This window comes from Atractosteus spatula, chromosome 17, assembly GCF_055471065.1.
Source record: "Atractosteus spatula isolate fAtrSpa1 chromosome 17, fAtrSpa1.hap1, whole genome shotgun sequence".
In the NCBI taxonomy this organism is placed as follows: Eukaryota; Metazoa; Chordata; class Actinopteri; order Semionotiformes; family Lepisosteidae; genus Atractosteus; species Atractosteus spatula.
The window spans coordinates 12,186,719-12,203,967 of NC_142722.1; the positions used below are offsets into that span (position 1 = coordinate 12,186,719).

Below are 17,249 nucleotides of genomic sequence, written 5' to 3' on the forward strand. Positions count from 1 at the left end.
GTATACAATACTTCATGTCCGATCTCTAAACATTTTTTTTGCCAACGTACTTTCATTTAAGAACAAGCAGCCATGCAATATCTGAGTTTAGTGACCCCCAGATGTGGAATTATTAAAAAAAAGCATGAAAACCTGATTTGTAGATTCCAGTTTCAAAGCCAAGAGTTAGGTATTAGTGCATAACCTCTGTATTAAATGGGTCAGTCTATTACAGGTCCTGACTGAACTCAAATGTTTATTAAACACACACCCTACTTGTGACTGATTAAAACCAGGCAGGATCTCAAAGGGCTTGTGTTGAAAAGGTAACATGGCAATCTCTTTCAAAAAACAAATGCAGTTAGCTCTTTTCTGGACAATTTTTGTACAGTGCAATTTTGTGAACATCGCTTTGGCATGAAATTTTCTTAAAATTCCTTATTTGTTTGTTTTAATGTGTTTGTGCAACACATTAAAACAAGAATCTATTCAAGGAGGCCAACTCTGTTCATTCCAAATATACTGTATGTGAACATTGCAGGTAGCAGTTTCGGACCCCAAGTCCAGAACTGAACCCAGGGCCCCTGCGCTGCGAGGCAGCAATGCTAACAACTGCACCCCCATATCACCCCTTTTCAGGACCGTGACTTGTAAATTAAAACTCATGGAGGAACAAAAGGAGTGAAACAAGAAACAAGGCTCTGGCTGTAGCCTGTATCTTTAATGTATTAATCTAGGCATTGCACTTCCACAGGGAGAAAGGGATCCAGCTGCTTAAGTTTAGATTTGTGGGATGATGGATAAGTATGAAAAGCATACATATCATTCCACCACCCTCTATTTTTAGAATTACGCTCATCTGAAACGGAGAACTAGTAAGTGAAATGAGTCAGTTTTTCTTTTTAATCCCAGTCTGCGCGATGCCAGGCTTTTGACACCATGCTCCAACCCAGCCGTATAATTGAACTGCGTCCTGATTTGAGAGAAACTAGGTCTGAGGGGTTGCCGAGAAACATTTGGGGTCAGGCGCCAAATCAAACAGCAAAGGAGAAACCCCTGCAAACCTATACACGCCTCACGACTTCGCGCCCTTGAGAGCAAATGATTTCACTTGGCACAATCTGAAAGGGGAAAAAAAGAAGAAGTTGGGCAGTCGAATGATAAGGTAAGCAATTTAACGAGCTCTGAGAAAAGTCATTAAAAACCTGAACCCAGGCAGACACGGCATAAAAAAAACAGTTTTACGCGAGGAGTGAGAGAAGTGTGAATTTAAAAAAATGAAGCAAATCTGGCAAGGAACATACACTCATCCCTTACAATGCATTCAATTATATTCCCATACCTTTCGCTTATTTTGAGCATAACCACATCTTCTACAAGGCACCTTTTGCACATTCAATAACGAATAAGCAGCAAACATCATAATGAATGATAAGGTACTGGTTTCTCAGTCACTTTCACCCCAGCCTCCACCTGCATTTCAGGATCCACCTGTTTGGGCAGATCAGCAGCACACTATTTCATGCCTGGCATTTACTGCTTTGTGTGTGTTGGGATGGTGGGGAGGTTGAGAAAAGACTTTTGTGTTTTTTTTTCAGACATTACAAGGCAGTGGTTAGGTTTCGTATAAACTTAGCTCACTACCTTGTAATTAGAACAAATCTAAAACTCATTGCTTTCCAAAGATGGCTAGATGGTAATGCTCACATACTGTACATCTGGAATCAACGGAGCTGGCCTCTAATTAGTTTCTTGTGAGAGAAAAGTATAGCATCAAAGTTCAAGGCCATGGTTTTGCATTATTGAGCTGCAGCTTCAGAAATTGTTCTGTTTTTAAAGGGCACGGAACAACAGCTTAACCCTGTGAGTCTGACGAAAGCCTTCAGCCCAAATTCAGCCAGAACAATGGGCCAAAGGTTTTAAAGCTGGCAAACTAGGATCTTGTCAATTAACACAACAAATCATACATTTCACACAGGATATGAACTGTAAATCCTCAGATTGACAAAGATCTTCAAGTGAACTCTTGCTTTACAGCTTGATTGGTGTTTACCTCATCGACTGCTGTTTCTGCATTTTGCAGTGTGGTTTCACTTCACTGCAGCTCATTGCAAAGGCTTCATGGTGGCACCCAGGTGGGTGTTGTACCGTGGTGGAGTATGTAGTGGACTTTAGTCCACCGCTAACCATGGAATTGTTATTCATTTTAAGAATATAAGCGGGAAGTGTTGCACCAGTAAGCCTTTGGACTCATGACTGACAGGTTGTGGGTTCAAGAAGCTGCTGCAGACAATGAGACACTACTCTTGAGTGAGGTACTGGGTGCACCCACCCAGTTGTTTAAGTGGGGAGCAATCTCTGTGAAGGACCGGCATCCTAACCAGAGGGAAGTCACCCGCTCTCCAGTCCTCTTAATGATCATCAGGCTTGATGAGCTGCTGTGCATTTAGTCTTGACTTTACCTGTTTTTATTATAGCAACTAATTAGTACAATTATACATGCAATTAATATGGCACTTCACAATCTTGTTTATATGAAATCCTAGATAGTACCAAGCTGACTCTTGCAAAATGATTCAATTTCCCCATTAAAGAAAAACAGCTTACATGCTGTATCTATAGCAAACATCCCCAGAGAATAAGCCAGAATCAGACCTGATAAAACAGATGAAAGGAAGGTGGAAAAAGCAATATAAATAAGAAATAAAATAGGTTGGCAATCAAATTGAATTTGATGGCAGCCTTGAGCTTATTCAGCAGACACCTTCAAAAATTTATAAAAATGGAAAATGCAGAGGAATTAATTCCTTAAAATGCACAGTATTGAAACAACAAAAATCATTTTTGTATCGGTCAGAATGACATGCATGAATAAGCTATTTTGAGCTGAAAATGTATTGAGAATATTTTGGCAATAACAATATTTACAAAACTTATATATATACTGGTATATATATATATTTCGTGTGAAGAAACTATATATAAGCAATGAAAAACAAGCCCCAGTAACTGACTAACAGGTAAGGTCTCTCAAAAATGCATGTACAGTACAGTATGAGCACAAAAAAGGACGTAAATACAAACAAATTAAACACGAAAATAACTTTAATAATTAAAGTTACAGTATAACTGCTCATTGTTAACAGCTTCTTTATAATCCAAAAATTGGAAGTTATGTGTGACCATACTCCAATCCAGAAAGTAGCTTTGATAAACTACAACCTCACCATAAATGGAAAGTGCCAGCACTTACCCATGTAACAGATACCACCTTCCTCATCTGTATACATTACTGTAAGAAGTGAAGGATTCCCCAGATATTTAGATTTATAAGGCTTTCAAAGCATGAATTGCAGCCTACTGGTTGCTGATGGAGCCTGGCCCTATTCCTTTCCTGTTCAGTACCATAAATTATCCGGCCAAAATACAACCACTGAGAAATTCGAATTCCCTTTACAAACAAAGGTGTATGCACCACAATTAATTATGCCTGGATACTGAGAATGAATAAAACTTATCTACCCGTCACTTTGCAAAACAGCAAGCTGTTATGTAGAAGCCTTTTTTCTAACATATTGTTAAGTACATAAGAACATTCAACAGTGCTTGAGCCTTCTTCGTATTTGTTGCTTTGCTTATATTAAAAGATACCATCAACGTGTAGCCCCACCTGGATGATGCAATGTCAGCCAAAGCACACCAGTACGCTCGCCACACATCAGCTATCAGTGAGGAGAACAGAGGTCATATGGACTAGAGGGAAATATGGCCAGAACACCTTTTATTTTAGTTTTTCTCCAAAGGCAGCTTATTAAAAAATCAAAGGTAAAGGGCTAGAGAGCAACATGAGAAATGTGAAAATACAAAATGCAGACATAAATGACATGAGGCACATACCTTCAGTGTCAGCACTCTATATTTATTATTACCTATATAAACATATATTTTCCATACCACGTTTTGCCCTAGTTTAACAAATGCTGTACACCATAGTAATTTATTTTTATGAGCTGTCTATACTTAGATTAGGTAAAACAAATTGATTTCTAATGGGTATTAAACAAACATGGATACATTAAGCATAGGCATTTAATAGAAATATAACTGGAGTTCATCATATATTTGCTTCCTATCTGTTCACTGCACTTAGAGATGTGAGGAGATATTTCAGTGCATTTGTTGATACCTAAATCTTCCGGTAATTAAGAGCGATCCATGAAATGATCAATTCTTGTTCATCTCATCTAATAATCAAAGTGGAGATTACAAGTGTCTTGTTTACCGGTATCTCATTCTGCGCTCATAAACTAAAACTCCAAAACAGCTACCGCACCTGCCTTAGTTAAACAGTCAAAGCAGTCTCTCACATTTTAAATGCCTCTACCTTTTCACCTCACCATCTGTGACTGCATTAAAAGCAGATTTGGGTGATTGAGAATGAAAAGTTTACTTACCCAACGCAGACATTAACAGCTGGATATTATAAATCATGTGTCCAGTGACTTTAGTTTTATGTGCCACCTGTGAGAATTATTGACTATATTCGTGCTTGTGCGGTTTAAGACAATCTCTATTTTTAATAAGGGTTTCGTCATCAATAGGATCTAAGCCACATTAAAAGAGGCTTTCATTTTGTACTCTCATGTTCCTATCATGGCCAACCTAACCTAGAGATGAGATATCTTTGATTGCAAATGTTGTTTGTGTGTGCTGAGTATAATTGCTTCTGGAGCCTGATCTGTGGTATGTATTCCAATAATAGCAGTTTTACAAGCATTATTATTATTGCAGGTTTTTTTCTTGATCCTTGATTGTTTTTTTGCATATTGGATTCGAAGTCCTTAATGATACTCGATATGCTGCATATGCTTTGTTGATTATGTAATACTTCTACAGAAGCAGGATATTCTGTTAAATAATATTTAGAAACGAGTGTGTTATTTTACCAAACTCTGGTACAAATCACTCAATACGTAAAAGTAAAATATAACGGCCGATCTTGCACAGATCTTAGAATACATTTTTTCACTTATTCCTGCATTTTACACTCTTTGTGGCACTGTGGGCTTTCATGCATTTGACCAATAGCACAAACCTGCACCTCCCTTAATTTCTGGCCTAAAGACGCCATCCTTGTATACAGGTTACTTTGTGTTGAATTCAGGCAGGACATCCCTTGGTAGTTAAGCAAACGTTCACAAAAGATAACAGAAGGTAATGGAAAATGTAGGTAAAAGATAATGTAGAGAATGTGCTCCCTGATCGGATGAAAGTGTTGTAATGAGAAAGGAGAGATTTTATACTTCTTCTTAAGCCTTTCATGATAGAAGCACTGATTGGGAAATGTGATCCTAATGGAAATAAAGCATCACTGTGCCCTCCGTAGCACAGGGTTATGTCTGGTATATATTTTAAACATGTTCTGCTGCAAGACCTGTGTCTATTATTTTGACCAAAAGACAGAAATGTGCCAGCATATACTAACATCTGACCACCACATGCTAAGCACTCTCCAACACCTCCTTTATATTTACACAAAAAAGGCAGGGCTTGGTATTGGTGCTTGGCTGGTTGCTACTGATTTCTGAACTAAGCAGATGTCTTTAATTCTATCATATGTTTTCTATCACTCATGGAGTCAAATCAAATTAATAAGTAAAACCTATGTTTCAGACTATATTTAGCTGTTAGCTGTTCAGAAAGGGGAAGTGGAAAGTGGTTTCTTCACCAGCTTTTGTAGAGGTAACTTGAGAAATGTTTCCAGATTCCAGGTATCATACACTTAGGACACAAGTAGTTATAGAAATATAGAAACTAACTATATGGATCATAAGATGCGCAGAATTCCTTGTCCAGTAACGTCGCCCACTACTGGGAGTAGGTTTTCACTACGTTAAATTTTATTTAAATTACAGTAAGTAAATCTAGAAATGGTACACTTGAACACCAAGATTGATTGGTAAAAAGAAAAGAGTCGCTCAAAAATGGACAATCTGAACAATGGTTATGTCCTTCTAAAATTACTTTTAGATGACCACACAGAACCCCATTCAGTAACCTATCAAATGCAAACACTACATTGTAACAGATTACAGAAATAAACTGGAAAAAAGTTTGCTTTCTGACTCATCACTCTTTTTAAATACTGCAATTATTAAGCAATAGTGCCATCTAGCTAATACTTAATCTGTTACATACCATAGCAAATCCAGCAGGCAAAGCAATGTGGCAATGTGGCCCTGTCCATCCTGAAAATACAGTCTAGACAGCAAATCACACATTCTGGGGCAGTTTCTCAGTCTCCAATGCAACCTCCCTTGATATGTTACAAAAACGTTATCAAGTTGGGGGTGTGTATTACAGATATACAGCTGAAGGTTACTTACTTCAAGTGGCACCACCTGCATGAGGATTGCGAAGTTGGTGAGGTGGTTGCACAAGCAGATGGAGTATGAAAGGTTTCCTCCAGAACGGACACAGCCTTTGTTGGACCACACTCCATCTCCAGAACTGGAAGATAAAGGGATTAGGAAGAGCTCTTGAAATGTGGCATTCCCCTTAGTTTAACTGCTGGTAATCCGATTACGAGCTTTTATTTCAAATTGTATGCAATACGGACATAGCACTGGGGTCCTCACACATAATTAGAAATCATATTAGACTAAGAAGGCTAATTGATAACCTTGCATACCACATGTGATTCACAGTACACATTACTCACTGTGAATGCAGGAAATATGAGAGAACTGTACAGTTCTGACATTCTGGGAATTTATTGTTAATGTTTGAGTGCATCAGAGGAAATTTGTGGTATCCCAGTATTTTATTACATAATGAAGAAGCATTGTGTTCATTTACCTGTAGTCCAGAAAGGCACAATAGAGAAACACCCTATTACTTTTGTTGGCTGCAAGGCTGTACTGCTCCGAACTCTGCAAACATAAAAGAGAAGATGTTCAATTGTCTCCATCAGGTCTCTTCTCAGTGATGAGAAAAGAACAAACAAAATCAAATGCTTCTAATCTGTCAATGTTACTTATTTTCACTACCTATTCCAATGGTTTCTTTCATTAATAAGTCTCTGAAGCTGGCCTATCCTGAAATCAGCTATTTCAATGGGAAACTTTGGGTATATAATCAATGCTCGTCAGCCACAGATTTTAATAACGGTTCCTTTAGTAGAAGAAGGTGAATTGTGATGACACATTAAGGGTGATAGGAGTAAATTCCCATTAGGATCTTTATGATGATGTATTTAGAGTTGAGTTACAAATCAAAATGAAAAAACAAATTGTTTAGCAGCAGTAGTCATTACCCGGCAAGTTTTTTAAAGGACACAGAATGTTGATTTCTTGGTTTGTTTTAGTATTTTTTTAATTATGATCAGTAGAGGGGTATCATCTTCAGAAAACCATTCTTTTCCTGAAATCAAAACTGTAGCGATCAATCACAGCCGCAAGAGCCATAAATATCCAACCTAGTCCTTCTATCAAAAGGATCAAAGCAAAGCAGTATATCTTTTTTTCAAAGGTTATTATTACATTGTACAGAACTGTACACCCTCCTGTCTTAAAAGTGTTTAAATAAATCTGACTATAACTCATTTTTTCCATGTAATTCCTTCAATTGGATTTGGAGTCCCCAGGGGCAATGAGCTAATAGTTTTAGGAATGTGATGTAGTAATTAGGTCTTGGCTACAGGTTCAGTTTAAATCCCTAGACTCATTGGTTCAATTTAAAAAAAAAATAGAATCCTAAAGCCTGGCAGACTGCACATATCAGTTTGTTTTCCCATTTCTTAATTGGGAAATTGGATTAATTCTTATGTGAGATAATCTTCATTGCCCTGTCTTTGGAAAAAACTGATTTACAATCAAATGTCACTTACACTCATTTTCCACTGGTGCACCAGCTGAGCCAAGGCTGAACACTAACCTGCCTGGCTCAGTCCGAGTGCTTATCCACGGCACTAAGTGAGCTGCAGCACACATATCACAAGCAGTGGGTAGGAGTGCCACAGGAAAGAAAAGCTTGGTGCATTCGACTTTATCCTTTTTTACGACGTCTTGTTGTTTTCTTATGTTTGGACCAATTGAGCTTTATGGATATCCCCTGTGAAGTTATTCAGGGGCTCATGAATACAGTAGCTCAACCAATAAAAGTGCTTGCCGAAGAATGGATTGAGCTCTCTGATTAAGGACTCTGGTACTGTACTGTACACATAACAGCAGTCCAACTGGTTAAGTGCCACATAAGGAAGAGTGAATTTAGTCAGCCAGGGCTCTTTCAGCTCCTGGAGTCCCCTGCAGTATCTAGAAGGTTTTTGGGCTCACGGTGCCCATTTGTCAAGCATTGCAGCTCTCCTCCAATCGGTGCCGGACCTCCCCCAGGGCGCTGTGTGGACTGTGATGTGACGAAGTGTCACGGTCGACATCCCTCCCCTAGAGGGAGCTCCACTACTCCCGTCACTAGTTCTGCGTGATTGCTGGTATGTTCTCCAGGTGTGCCTTGTTTTGTCTGCCTCTATTTAATCCCAGTGCCTCCAGTGCTCAGGGCTCAGCATTAGGGTTTGGATGTCACCAGGCTCCTGGACGCTTGAGGGCACAGCCTCCTCCCCGACATCGCCTGACCTTCTGAGCCCGGGGCCTGGAGGACCTCGCCCCGTGATCCCAGGACTGCCCGTGTTCGTGTTTTCCTCTTCCCGGGGATTTTAACCTTGTGTTGTCTCAGGAAGGATCTCATGTATCGGACTCAAGGACTGTGCCCTGACCCTCCTTTGGACCTGTTCGGATGTGGACGCCTCTCTTTGTTCCCCTGTTCACCGGTTCACAACCTGTCACTGCTATTTTGATGCATTATTAAACCCCTGTGTGTTTTCCCCGAACTATGTTACCTCCAGCTCCAGCTTACCACTTCGCATATGGTCTAACCTAACACCCGAGACAGATTGTGGACCCAATCCGTAATAGAAAGTGGGTGTGTCAGAGGAGCCTGGGTACACTTCTTCATTCTCCCCTGCGTGTGGGTGCATAGCTCACTGCAGTGAGCTGAACTGTGCCAAACAAAAAATTCAGTTATTCCAAATCGAGTGGGTATAGTATATCAAAAATAATTGCAGACTCTAGAAATTAAAAAAAAAGGTTTCTGAAAATAGACCTTAAAATCTCTTTTTTGTGGTTTTGGTGTCACTGGCAATGATTGTAATTACTGTGACTGGTGTCCAGATTTCAGTATGTGTGATGGTGACATCCTGGGAGCTACCCTGAGCTTCCAAGTCCTGACTGTCTGTTACCAGGTACAAGAGTGGAGTGAACTTGTCTGGCGATGTGATGTTAGGTTGGCTTGTCTGGATAGGCTGCTGTATTTTACATCTAATTATCACACAACAAATGTGGAATGCATGAGATATCCAACAGCTGTAATGATGTCATACCTCCTTGACTATGAATAATGGCACATGGCATAGTACAATTTCAGAATGATGTCATGCCTCCATACTCTCATGAATGTGTGGTATGTCACACTAATAGCAATTAGATTCCATGTTTACTCCCTGTATCACCTGCTTGCTAAAGAAGGTATGCCCTTCCCAAACCAGATTAGCAATTAGAAAATACTGGTGACTTTCAAATAGATTTATATTCATTTGTTTTATTCAGAATAAATATAAAAGCTCTCTGAGGTCCCATTTAGGTACCTTGTAAGATAAATTGATCATCATTGATGCCCTTGCTGGGGATACACCCTGGACGGGGTGCAATTTTGTTCACCGCTTTATCCAGTCCAGGGTGTCTTAGCTCCCCTGTGACCCTATATTCAGCAACGTGCTTAGAAAATGATTGATGGATGAAGTTAAAATGCCTTTTTAAGCAAGTGAGAAAGTACATTTTAATAAACTCATTCAATATTGGTGCAATAATCAGGCATTTTTGTAAATATTTCCCAATCTGAAGCATTGCCCTTCAAAATATTAGTGGCATATGAATGTTATTAGAGTACTACACTGACCTCACAGGAAGGTGATGCAATAAAATATCAAACTAATTGTAATGCTAATTCTAACGGCATGCAGTTTTAGCTCCTATCACTATACAGTAGCTTCACTGATATTTTAAGTAAAAGTTATAAAGACTTATAAATAAATAATAATAAATCTTAAAAATATGGTCTTAAAGTCAAACAGAGATTATACGTACACCTAGAGAAAAAGACAAGGAGTGAGAGAGTGAGCAATGCTATTTCTCACACTAATCTCGTCCCCGACAGCATTTTTACAATGAGCTATGCCAAAAACTAATGTGTATCATCTGATTTTAAAGGCCTAATGTGGTTCTCTGGCATGCAGATCATTACCACATTGTGGTTAGGTATATTTTAAGAGGGACAAATTCTATATAAAGTTTTCTTATGTTCTAAATTTATAAAATACTTACTCCATGCCAAACAGTCTCCCCTGCCAAAAAAAAACAGAATTCCTTCTCTTTTCCTTTGAGATGTTTTATGTTATGTCCTTTAATTAAGGACAAAGAAGTGCAGGGTATAATTTTCAGAGTATTCATTTTCCCTCCCCTGACAAATCTCATTCGAGTACACATTTTGAATACGCTCTGTATTGTGACAAGACAAGGCAGCAGCATCATTAATACAACACAGAATTTATTCTATTTACAAAACTATCAGCGAATGTGAGGAAAAACCACAGAAACCTTTTTAGTTAAATAACAGAATAAATAGGACAAAGTTTTTCACAAGAAACAAAACCTTTTGATAACTTTTGTTCTTGCTTCTTTGCTTAAATAACCTATTTAAAGTAAAGGCATATAAATTGCTCCTTAGAAACACAGTTTTCTATTCAAGGAAATATGTTTTATTCCTACCTTTGATGCATGAAGTATTTTTTATAAACACCAAGGCACAGCCATAATACCAAAAGAAAAAAAATATTGCTTTCAAAGATTTCAAGCCACGTCTCACAGCAAGAGACTTGTTAAAAGAAATCCCCAGTTTTTGGCAAAGAGGTCCTAAACCAAATTGAGAAAGACAGTTTGAAAGCACATGTGATAGTGTCATATTAGCGAGATGAAAACTAAAGATGCTGAAACGGAATGAACGCAAGGGACCTATTTGGCTGGTGCGCACAGGTCAGATGAAGTCATGCTATCTGGGGAAATGTAACCCGCACAGCTGTGCAGCACAAACCAGAAAGATAGAAAAAAACAACTAAATTGTATTGGATATGCTTGGATGAGACTGATGGCGAAAAAAAAAGAAGCACAAAGTGAGATGAAAATAAGACTGGGGAATTAGGGGGCTCTTAACACCCCAAGGCTAGCATTTTGTCTCAATGCCAACTATCACCAAATGATTCAAGTCAGCTGATTCATTATTGCCACTTCTGTCAGCACTTGAACAGAGAGTTATAGGAAAGAGGGAGCTCCTTCACTGCGCTATCCCCTGCCACTAGCACGTACATCATGCACGAGATAGAACATCAGCAATAAAGTCACTGTTAGGCTAGAGACACCGATCATTGTAGAAATTATATGTACATGTTATGAGGGCTGTTTCTTGGTATACTAATGTAAATTATGTTTTTTCATATTTGTGCCTTCTAAAGAGAATGCTTACATGGGGATAAGCAGAATATTATACTGTGGATAGGGAGGCCAAGTGCTCGGGATCTCTCTGTTTTCTATAATGACATGCCTGAGTTGAACATCTTGCTCTTAAACAATATCTCCGGATGTTTGTCCTCCATTAAGAAAGATTTCCTTCTCAACAAGGTATCAGGCTGTAGAATTTTCATTGTAAAATGTGAATTTGCTGATTAATGTAGTTCTTCTATTAAAGAAAAGTCAATATCACCAAAGATATTTAACCTCTCAGTTACTCCACAATCTAGTAGCATCCAGTTAAGCCATAAACAATGATGCAAATCACAGTAAATATAAAGCCTAAGCTTTTTAATAATTAGTTCATATGCTACATGGATAAACAAAGAGACCTAACCAACACATCTTCCTCAAACCTGATGTTTTACCTGTTCTGAGTATGGAATACCCTACAGTTTAAAGGCAATAAAAATAAAATTTGGATATTTATTTCGCATTATCTAGATGCCATTTGTAGGGTACGTAGTTTTGTGTGAAAAAATGTGTGAAATGCTACATATAAATAACATCTACACAAGTGGATCTGAATAAAGGTCTTATATTATTATACAGGCACATTTTTTTCTCTTCAAGGAAATTATTGAATTATTCCGTCGATGGATTTTCAGTCATAGAAAAACCTCAAAGGAATAGAGCAAGCACTTTCAAAAATAACACAGATCCTTAACTGAATACTGTACAAATGTCACACCTGACATCTTTGCACATTACTTAGTTTGATCAATTGACAGAAAGTGGTAGCCCTGACCTCTGGGCGCTTCGCTGAATCTAGAAGCAGAGCCACAGTAATGGAGCTGATGTTTTTAAGACAGATTGCAGAAGTCTTACCAACTGGGCAGATTACCCTGCTCATTTCCAGAATTTCTGCGCATAACTCTTGGCAGCAGGATCACACCAAGCGCCAGACTTCCATCTGTAATTGATCAGTCCACTACCCAAAGTGAGAGAGAGTTTTTTCCCACAAGATTTGGGTGTGTTCTGGGAGTTATAAAAAGTCACTGGCAGTTAAGACTGGTTATTATTGTTGTAGAAATTTCTGATACTAACTTTGGCTATGCTTGTAAAAAAAGAAAAAAAGATTTATTTCAACAGTCTTCATGAACGTTTTTGTTTTCACAAAAGCATTTTTCAACATGCACCAGTCAAGGGAGTTCCATATTCTAAAACAAGCAGGAAAAAAGAACAGACACAGTACTTAACAATTAAGACAAGCCATTTAACTTTATGTGCAATACAACATGAAAACAACAAAGTGTAATGGGTAGCCTTGGAAATGGAACTTTACAAGAAACAGAATATAGTAGGTCTCACCGGCTTGGTACTTTGTCATTATTTTTATTATTATCAAATCAAACACAGTCAAATGACTTACGATGCCTAATAGTTTATGCAGAAATAATTACTTCCAACATTCCTGACAACTTTGTGTTTAAAAACAAAAGAGGAAGCTGTTGTTATCTATTAGTCGGTCAATTGAAGCTGCTCTGTGAATCGTGCAGTGCAAGCACGATGTATTAGGATGTTTAGTAAGTCCTTGAATGTCAAAATGTTTTTTTTAATCTTTTCATTTTGGACCCAGAGCAACAGAGGCACTTATTGCAAAATCACTGTTTCCATTTCTTCACCCCAATCTTTCATTGCAATCAGGCACCAGGTTATTTTTATTAATGTTTAACTGCACGCCCCTGCACACACCTCCTTTCCCCTCAACTCAGGGTGCAATAAATCACTTCCAATGCCAAGACCAAATCAACACGAGGCAATGTTGGCGTGAGAAACAAGTCAGCTATAGCTGCAGCAATTGATAATAGGTCACTCTCTGGGACTGGGAACGAAGACTCACTGTGCAGCCCATTATTGCAAGGAATTACAATTAAAGTAAATGCATACAATCCAAGACAGACTTATCTCCATTTTAATACAATATCTTAAGAAATGCCTTTTTCATTAGGTATATTCCTACTCCCATTCAGAGCTAAAATGACAAATCCAAACTATACCTTACAATTCTGATTGGCACTTCTCTCAAGAAAGGCGGCTGCACCATTGCATTCTGTTGCTGTGACCTAATTTCCACTGGATTTTCTAACCTAAATCAAATAGAAATGCTAAATATCAGAGGTCACATTCTGAATAACTTGCCTGTGCTATCCGGCACCCAGAATTTAATTTGCAAGTCCTAAAATAACAGCTTTAAATGTCAACAACTTGCACATGCAACAACAAACATTGACACCCTGTACTATGGATTAGTTAATTTAATAGACCATGTTAGCACTTAATCCCTAGGATGAATGACTATTCAATAAACTTAGAACAGGAATTACATTTAATAAATTACTCAGTTATTATGCTCCTGATATAGGAAAACAACACTTCAGTATTAATAAATAGAACCTTAATATTGTATAATATGATGGTTATGATAACAGAGCTATAGTCATACCAGCATGAAGCAGAGTGCAGGCTTCCTGCACAATAAAGGTCATTCCTAATTACAAATACCTTTGCCTTGCGTTGAGACATCAAAAGAAAAACTTCCAGATTAATCACAGAATTTCGTTTTCGCTGTAATTAACAGGGAGAGGCCCAAATGAGGTAACCAAGGAGCAGGGGAAAAAGTTTGAAAAATATGGCCCAGGCTGACAGCAAAGCACTCCTAATACGGTACCCCCTTTTCAATGCAATGCTTCAGCTTTAATTAACTGGATGTAGTCACTCAACAGCTTCTTTGTTCATCTGAGGTTACAGTCTCTTAAACAGAGGTAGTTAACACCAAAGAGGTCAGCACATCACATATATCATACCAGAATTGCAGCCGTGGCTATAAATTTTTAAAGTACTTCTGGGAAACCTCACAGTTCCTGAAAAGAGTGCCAGTCTTGGGATATAGCAACTTGCTTTCTGCTCAGTGTAAATGGATTGTAGCAAATGTCCCAATTTCACAGAATCTGTGAGCTCCTTGAATAAGTAGTGCCCTTAGCTCCTTTGATTTTCTTAATTATTATGTAAGCTTTGTCCTCAAATAATTGCTCTTCTTTTTAAGTCACTTAAGATACTCACCACGCAAATACCATTCACTACGTTCCCGTCCTATTCCATAAACTCAAATACCAGCGGACTATAGATATTTTCCGTATTTTTCAAGAAACAAAGCACATTTGCCTCCTAAATTCCCAGATATTAGGTAATTTGTTCTGGTGCAGTTCTAGACAAAAAAAAGGATAAAATTGCATCTTCATAATTTTGGCTCTGAAGTCATCTTTTCACAACGTTGGTATGTAATCACTGAACATTACCATTACCTTTTTTACAGATTTTGCTGCAGCTTTAATCAGAATATTGTTCATTGCAAATGTAATGCATAGACCAATAATTCAGTCTCATTAAAATGGCTGCCAACAGGCATGTGTGCTGGTATTTGTGTGTAACAATCTAAAAAAGGAAATTTTCTCTGGAATTCCATCTAAGAAAGGAGATGGGTGTCTAGTAAAATAAACTAAGCAATCATTTGACAAGGACAATGCTTGGTAATTACAAAGTTAACATTTCTCTTTGAGGAAAGGTATAACAAAACAAATCAAGACAGTTAAGCAATGCGGAGTGTTTCTCATTTATTTTGAATATCTTTACAAAAACCATTTTGATGGCAATTTATTTTAATAGCAACTGAATATTTTCTGCCTGGAACCTGCTCTAGCTGGAAAAGCACTTTCAAAGACCGAAATGTAATACCTCCATAGAGTTCTTCTTATGCTTAATAAAAAAGAGAGCACTGTATTTCAGTTATTTTACTGTTTTTTTTTCTTAATTCACTAAATATAGTAGTGCCCTTTCCTTAACACTCATTTAATAAATTTAAAGACAGCAGGAAGAAGAAAGAAGAGAACATTTTTATACATACAGCATTTCACAAAGCAGGAGTCTATCCAACCCTTATGACTAAGTTTTTTGTTCTCTCAGAAATGCCTGCATTAATAAATATGAATAAAACATAAAGATAAAGATAATTTGAAAAATTACCTTCTCTATTCACATTCAAGAGTTACTGAAATATAGCTTTTTACTTCTCCCAAAACTTTCTTCTTAAATGATAAAAAAAATCCACAGTTACTCTAGTTTCTCCATCTTCATAACTTTCTACAAAGCCTACTCTTTACATTTGAGAATATTAAATTGGAGATGCGGAATATTAGAAACTTTTGTTAGTAGCTTTAATAGTGTAATATATCTAAAGACAACAGGTAGAATAAGAGGCAAAACTATAGAAGGTCAAAAAAGAATGTTATCTGTGCCTAGAGTTTGAATCTGTTAATCCATGAATGTACTGACTTAAAAAAAATATAGATGGAAGTAACAAACAGTGAAAAGCATTTCATTAGGTTAGAGGTTAGAAGTTGTACACTTATTGGTACAATTCAACACTAATCTAAGGTTAACCAGTGCCATACATATTTTATTAGTTCACTCAAATCACTCCCTTTCATTTAGGTTTTTGACTGCATTTCCCATGGAAAATTGGCTTGTGAATATATCCTTTGCTAAATCCCAGCCATAATGATTATCAAAGCAAAAATATGCTCTACATAAAGTGAAATATTTTTCTCCTTTCAAAGCATTGAAAACCCAAAGTTCAAATTTCAATAACTATATTTTTTGTATACCACATGTTTCATTTTTAAAAAAGCCTGGGATAGAGGGCATTGTTAAAAAAAGATTCCCATCAAGAACTCTGGCAGATCCCTGCAAAAACGTGCTATTGAACATGGAAAGACTTTCATCCATAAGGAAAGCTCCTTTTTAATTCAGGGTCACAAAAGTCATAAGAACTCAGTTCAAAATAAGAAACAAAGAAAAGGCTATGTATAACTGAAATGAGTTAAATATTCCGGTCAATCCCTAACCTCCCGATGGGAATTGTAATACCAATCAAACAAATTTGATTAATACATAAACAAATGGGTTCTGTAAAATGACATAAAAGAAAACATTAAAAACAAAATGAGAAAAGGCAGAAAAAAAGTAGAAAAAAATAGTATAAACGTTTTTTTGAGAAAAGCAGTTCAGGATTGTTTTGCACAAGCTGGAAACTTTCAAGTGAAAGTTTTGAGATGCTGCCAACAGAGCAATACAATAGTCAACCATAGATAAAACAAAGGCTAAGCGGGAGCTGATTTGATCAATATTCTGCAAATGAATAGAGGAAGGGTGCTTTAAGGGTGCTTCAAATATGTAGTACAAAACTTAGAGTAGAATCAAACTTTCTGACAATGCTATGCAAAGTAAATTCAAAATTATTAAGCGACAGCCTTAAACTTAAAAATGTAACAATTCAGTTTGTAGAACCAACTAATATCCTTTTTGTTCTATCAGTATTTAACATAAGAAAAGTGTGCTATGTTTTTATATCCTGTTAGCGTGACATAAGCAAGGAAACTGTTGCTTGAGTATCCAAGTTAAAATTGGGCATCTTCACAATACAAATGATATCCAGTGTCATGCAGTGTCTCACCCAAAGGTAACATATAGATATTAATCAAGAAGAGGCCCAATACAGACCCCTGAGGCACACCAATAGAAAAAGCCATTATGGCAGAC

The 17,249-nt window shown here is 37.4% G+C and overlaps 1 protein-coding gene across 1 annotated transcript in view; it reads right to left on the bottom strand.

The window, feature by feature from the left end:
• adgrd1 (adhesion G protein-coupled receptor D1) overlaps positions 1-17,249 on the bottom strand; it is a 79,953-nt gene that overhangs the window by 37,994 nt on the left and 24,710 nt on the right. Inside the window, exons 14-15 of the mRNA XM_088935443.1 lie at positions 6,838-6,911; positions 6,366-6,489 (exon numbers count right to left, since the gene is read on the bottom strand). Coding sequence (XP_088791569.1) covers positions 6,366-6,489; positions 6,838-6,911 — 198 coding nt within the window. The remainder of the gene's footprint in view (positions 1-6,365; positions 6,490-6,837; positions 6,912-17,249) is intronic.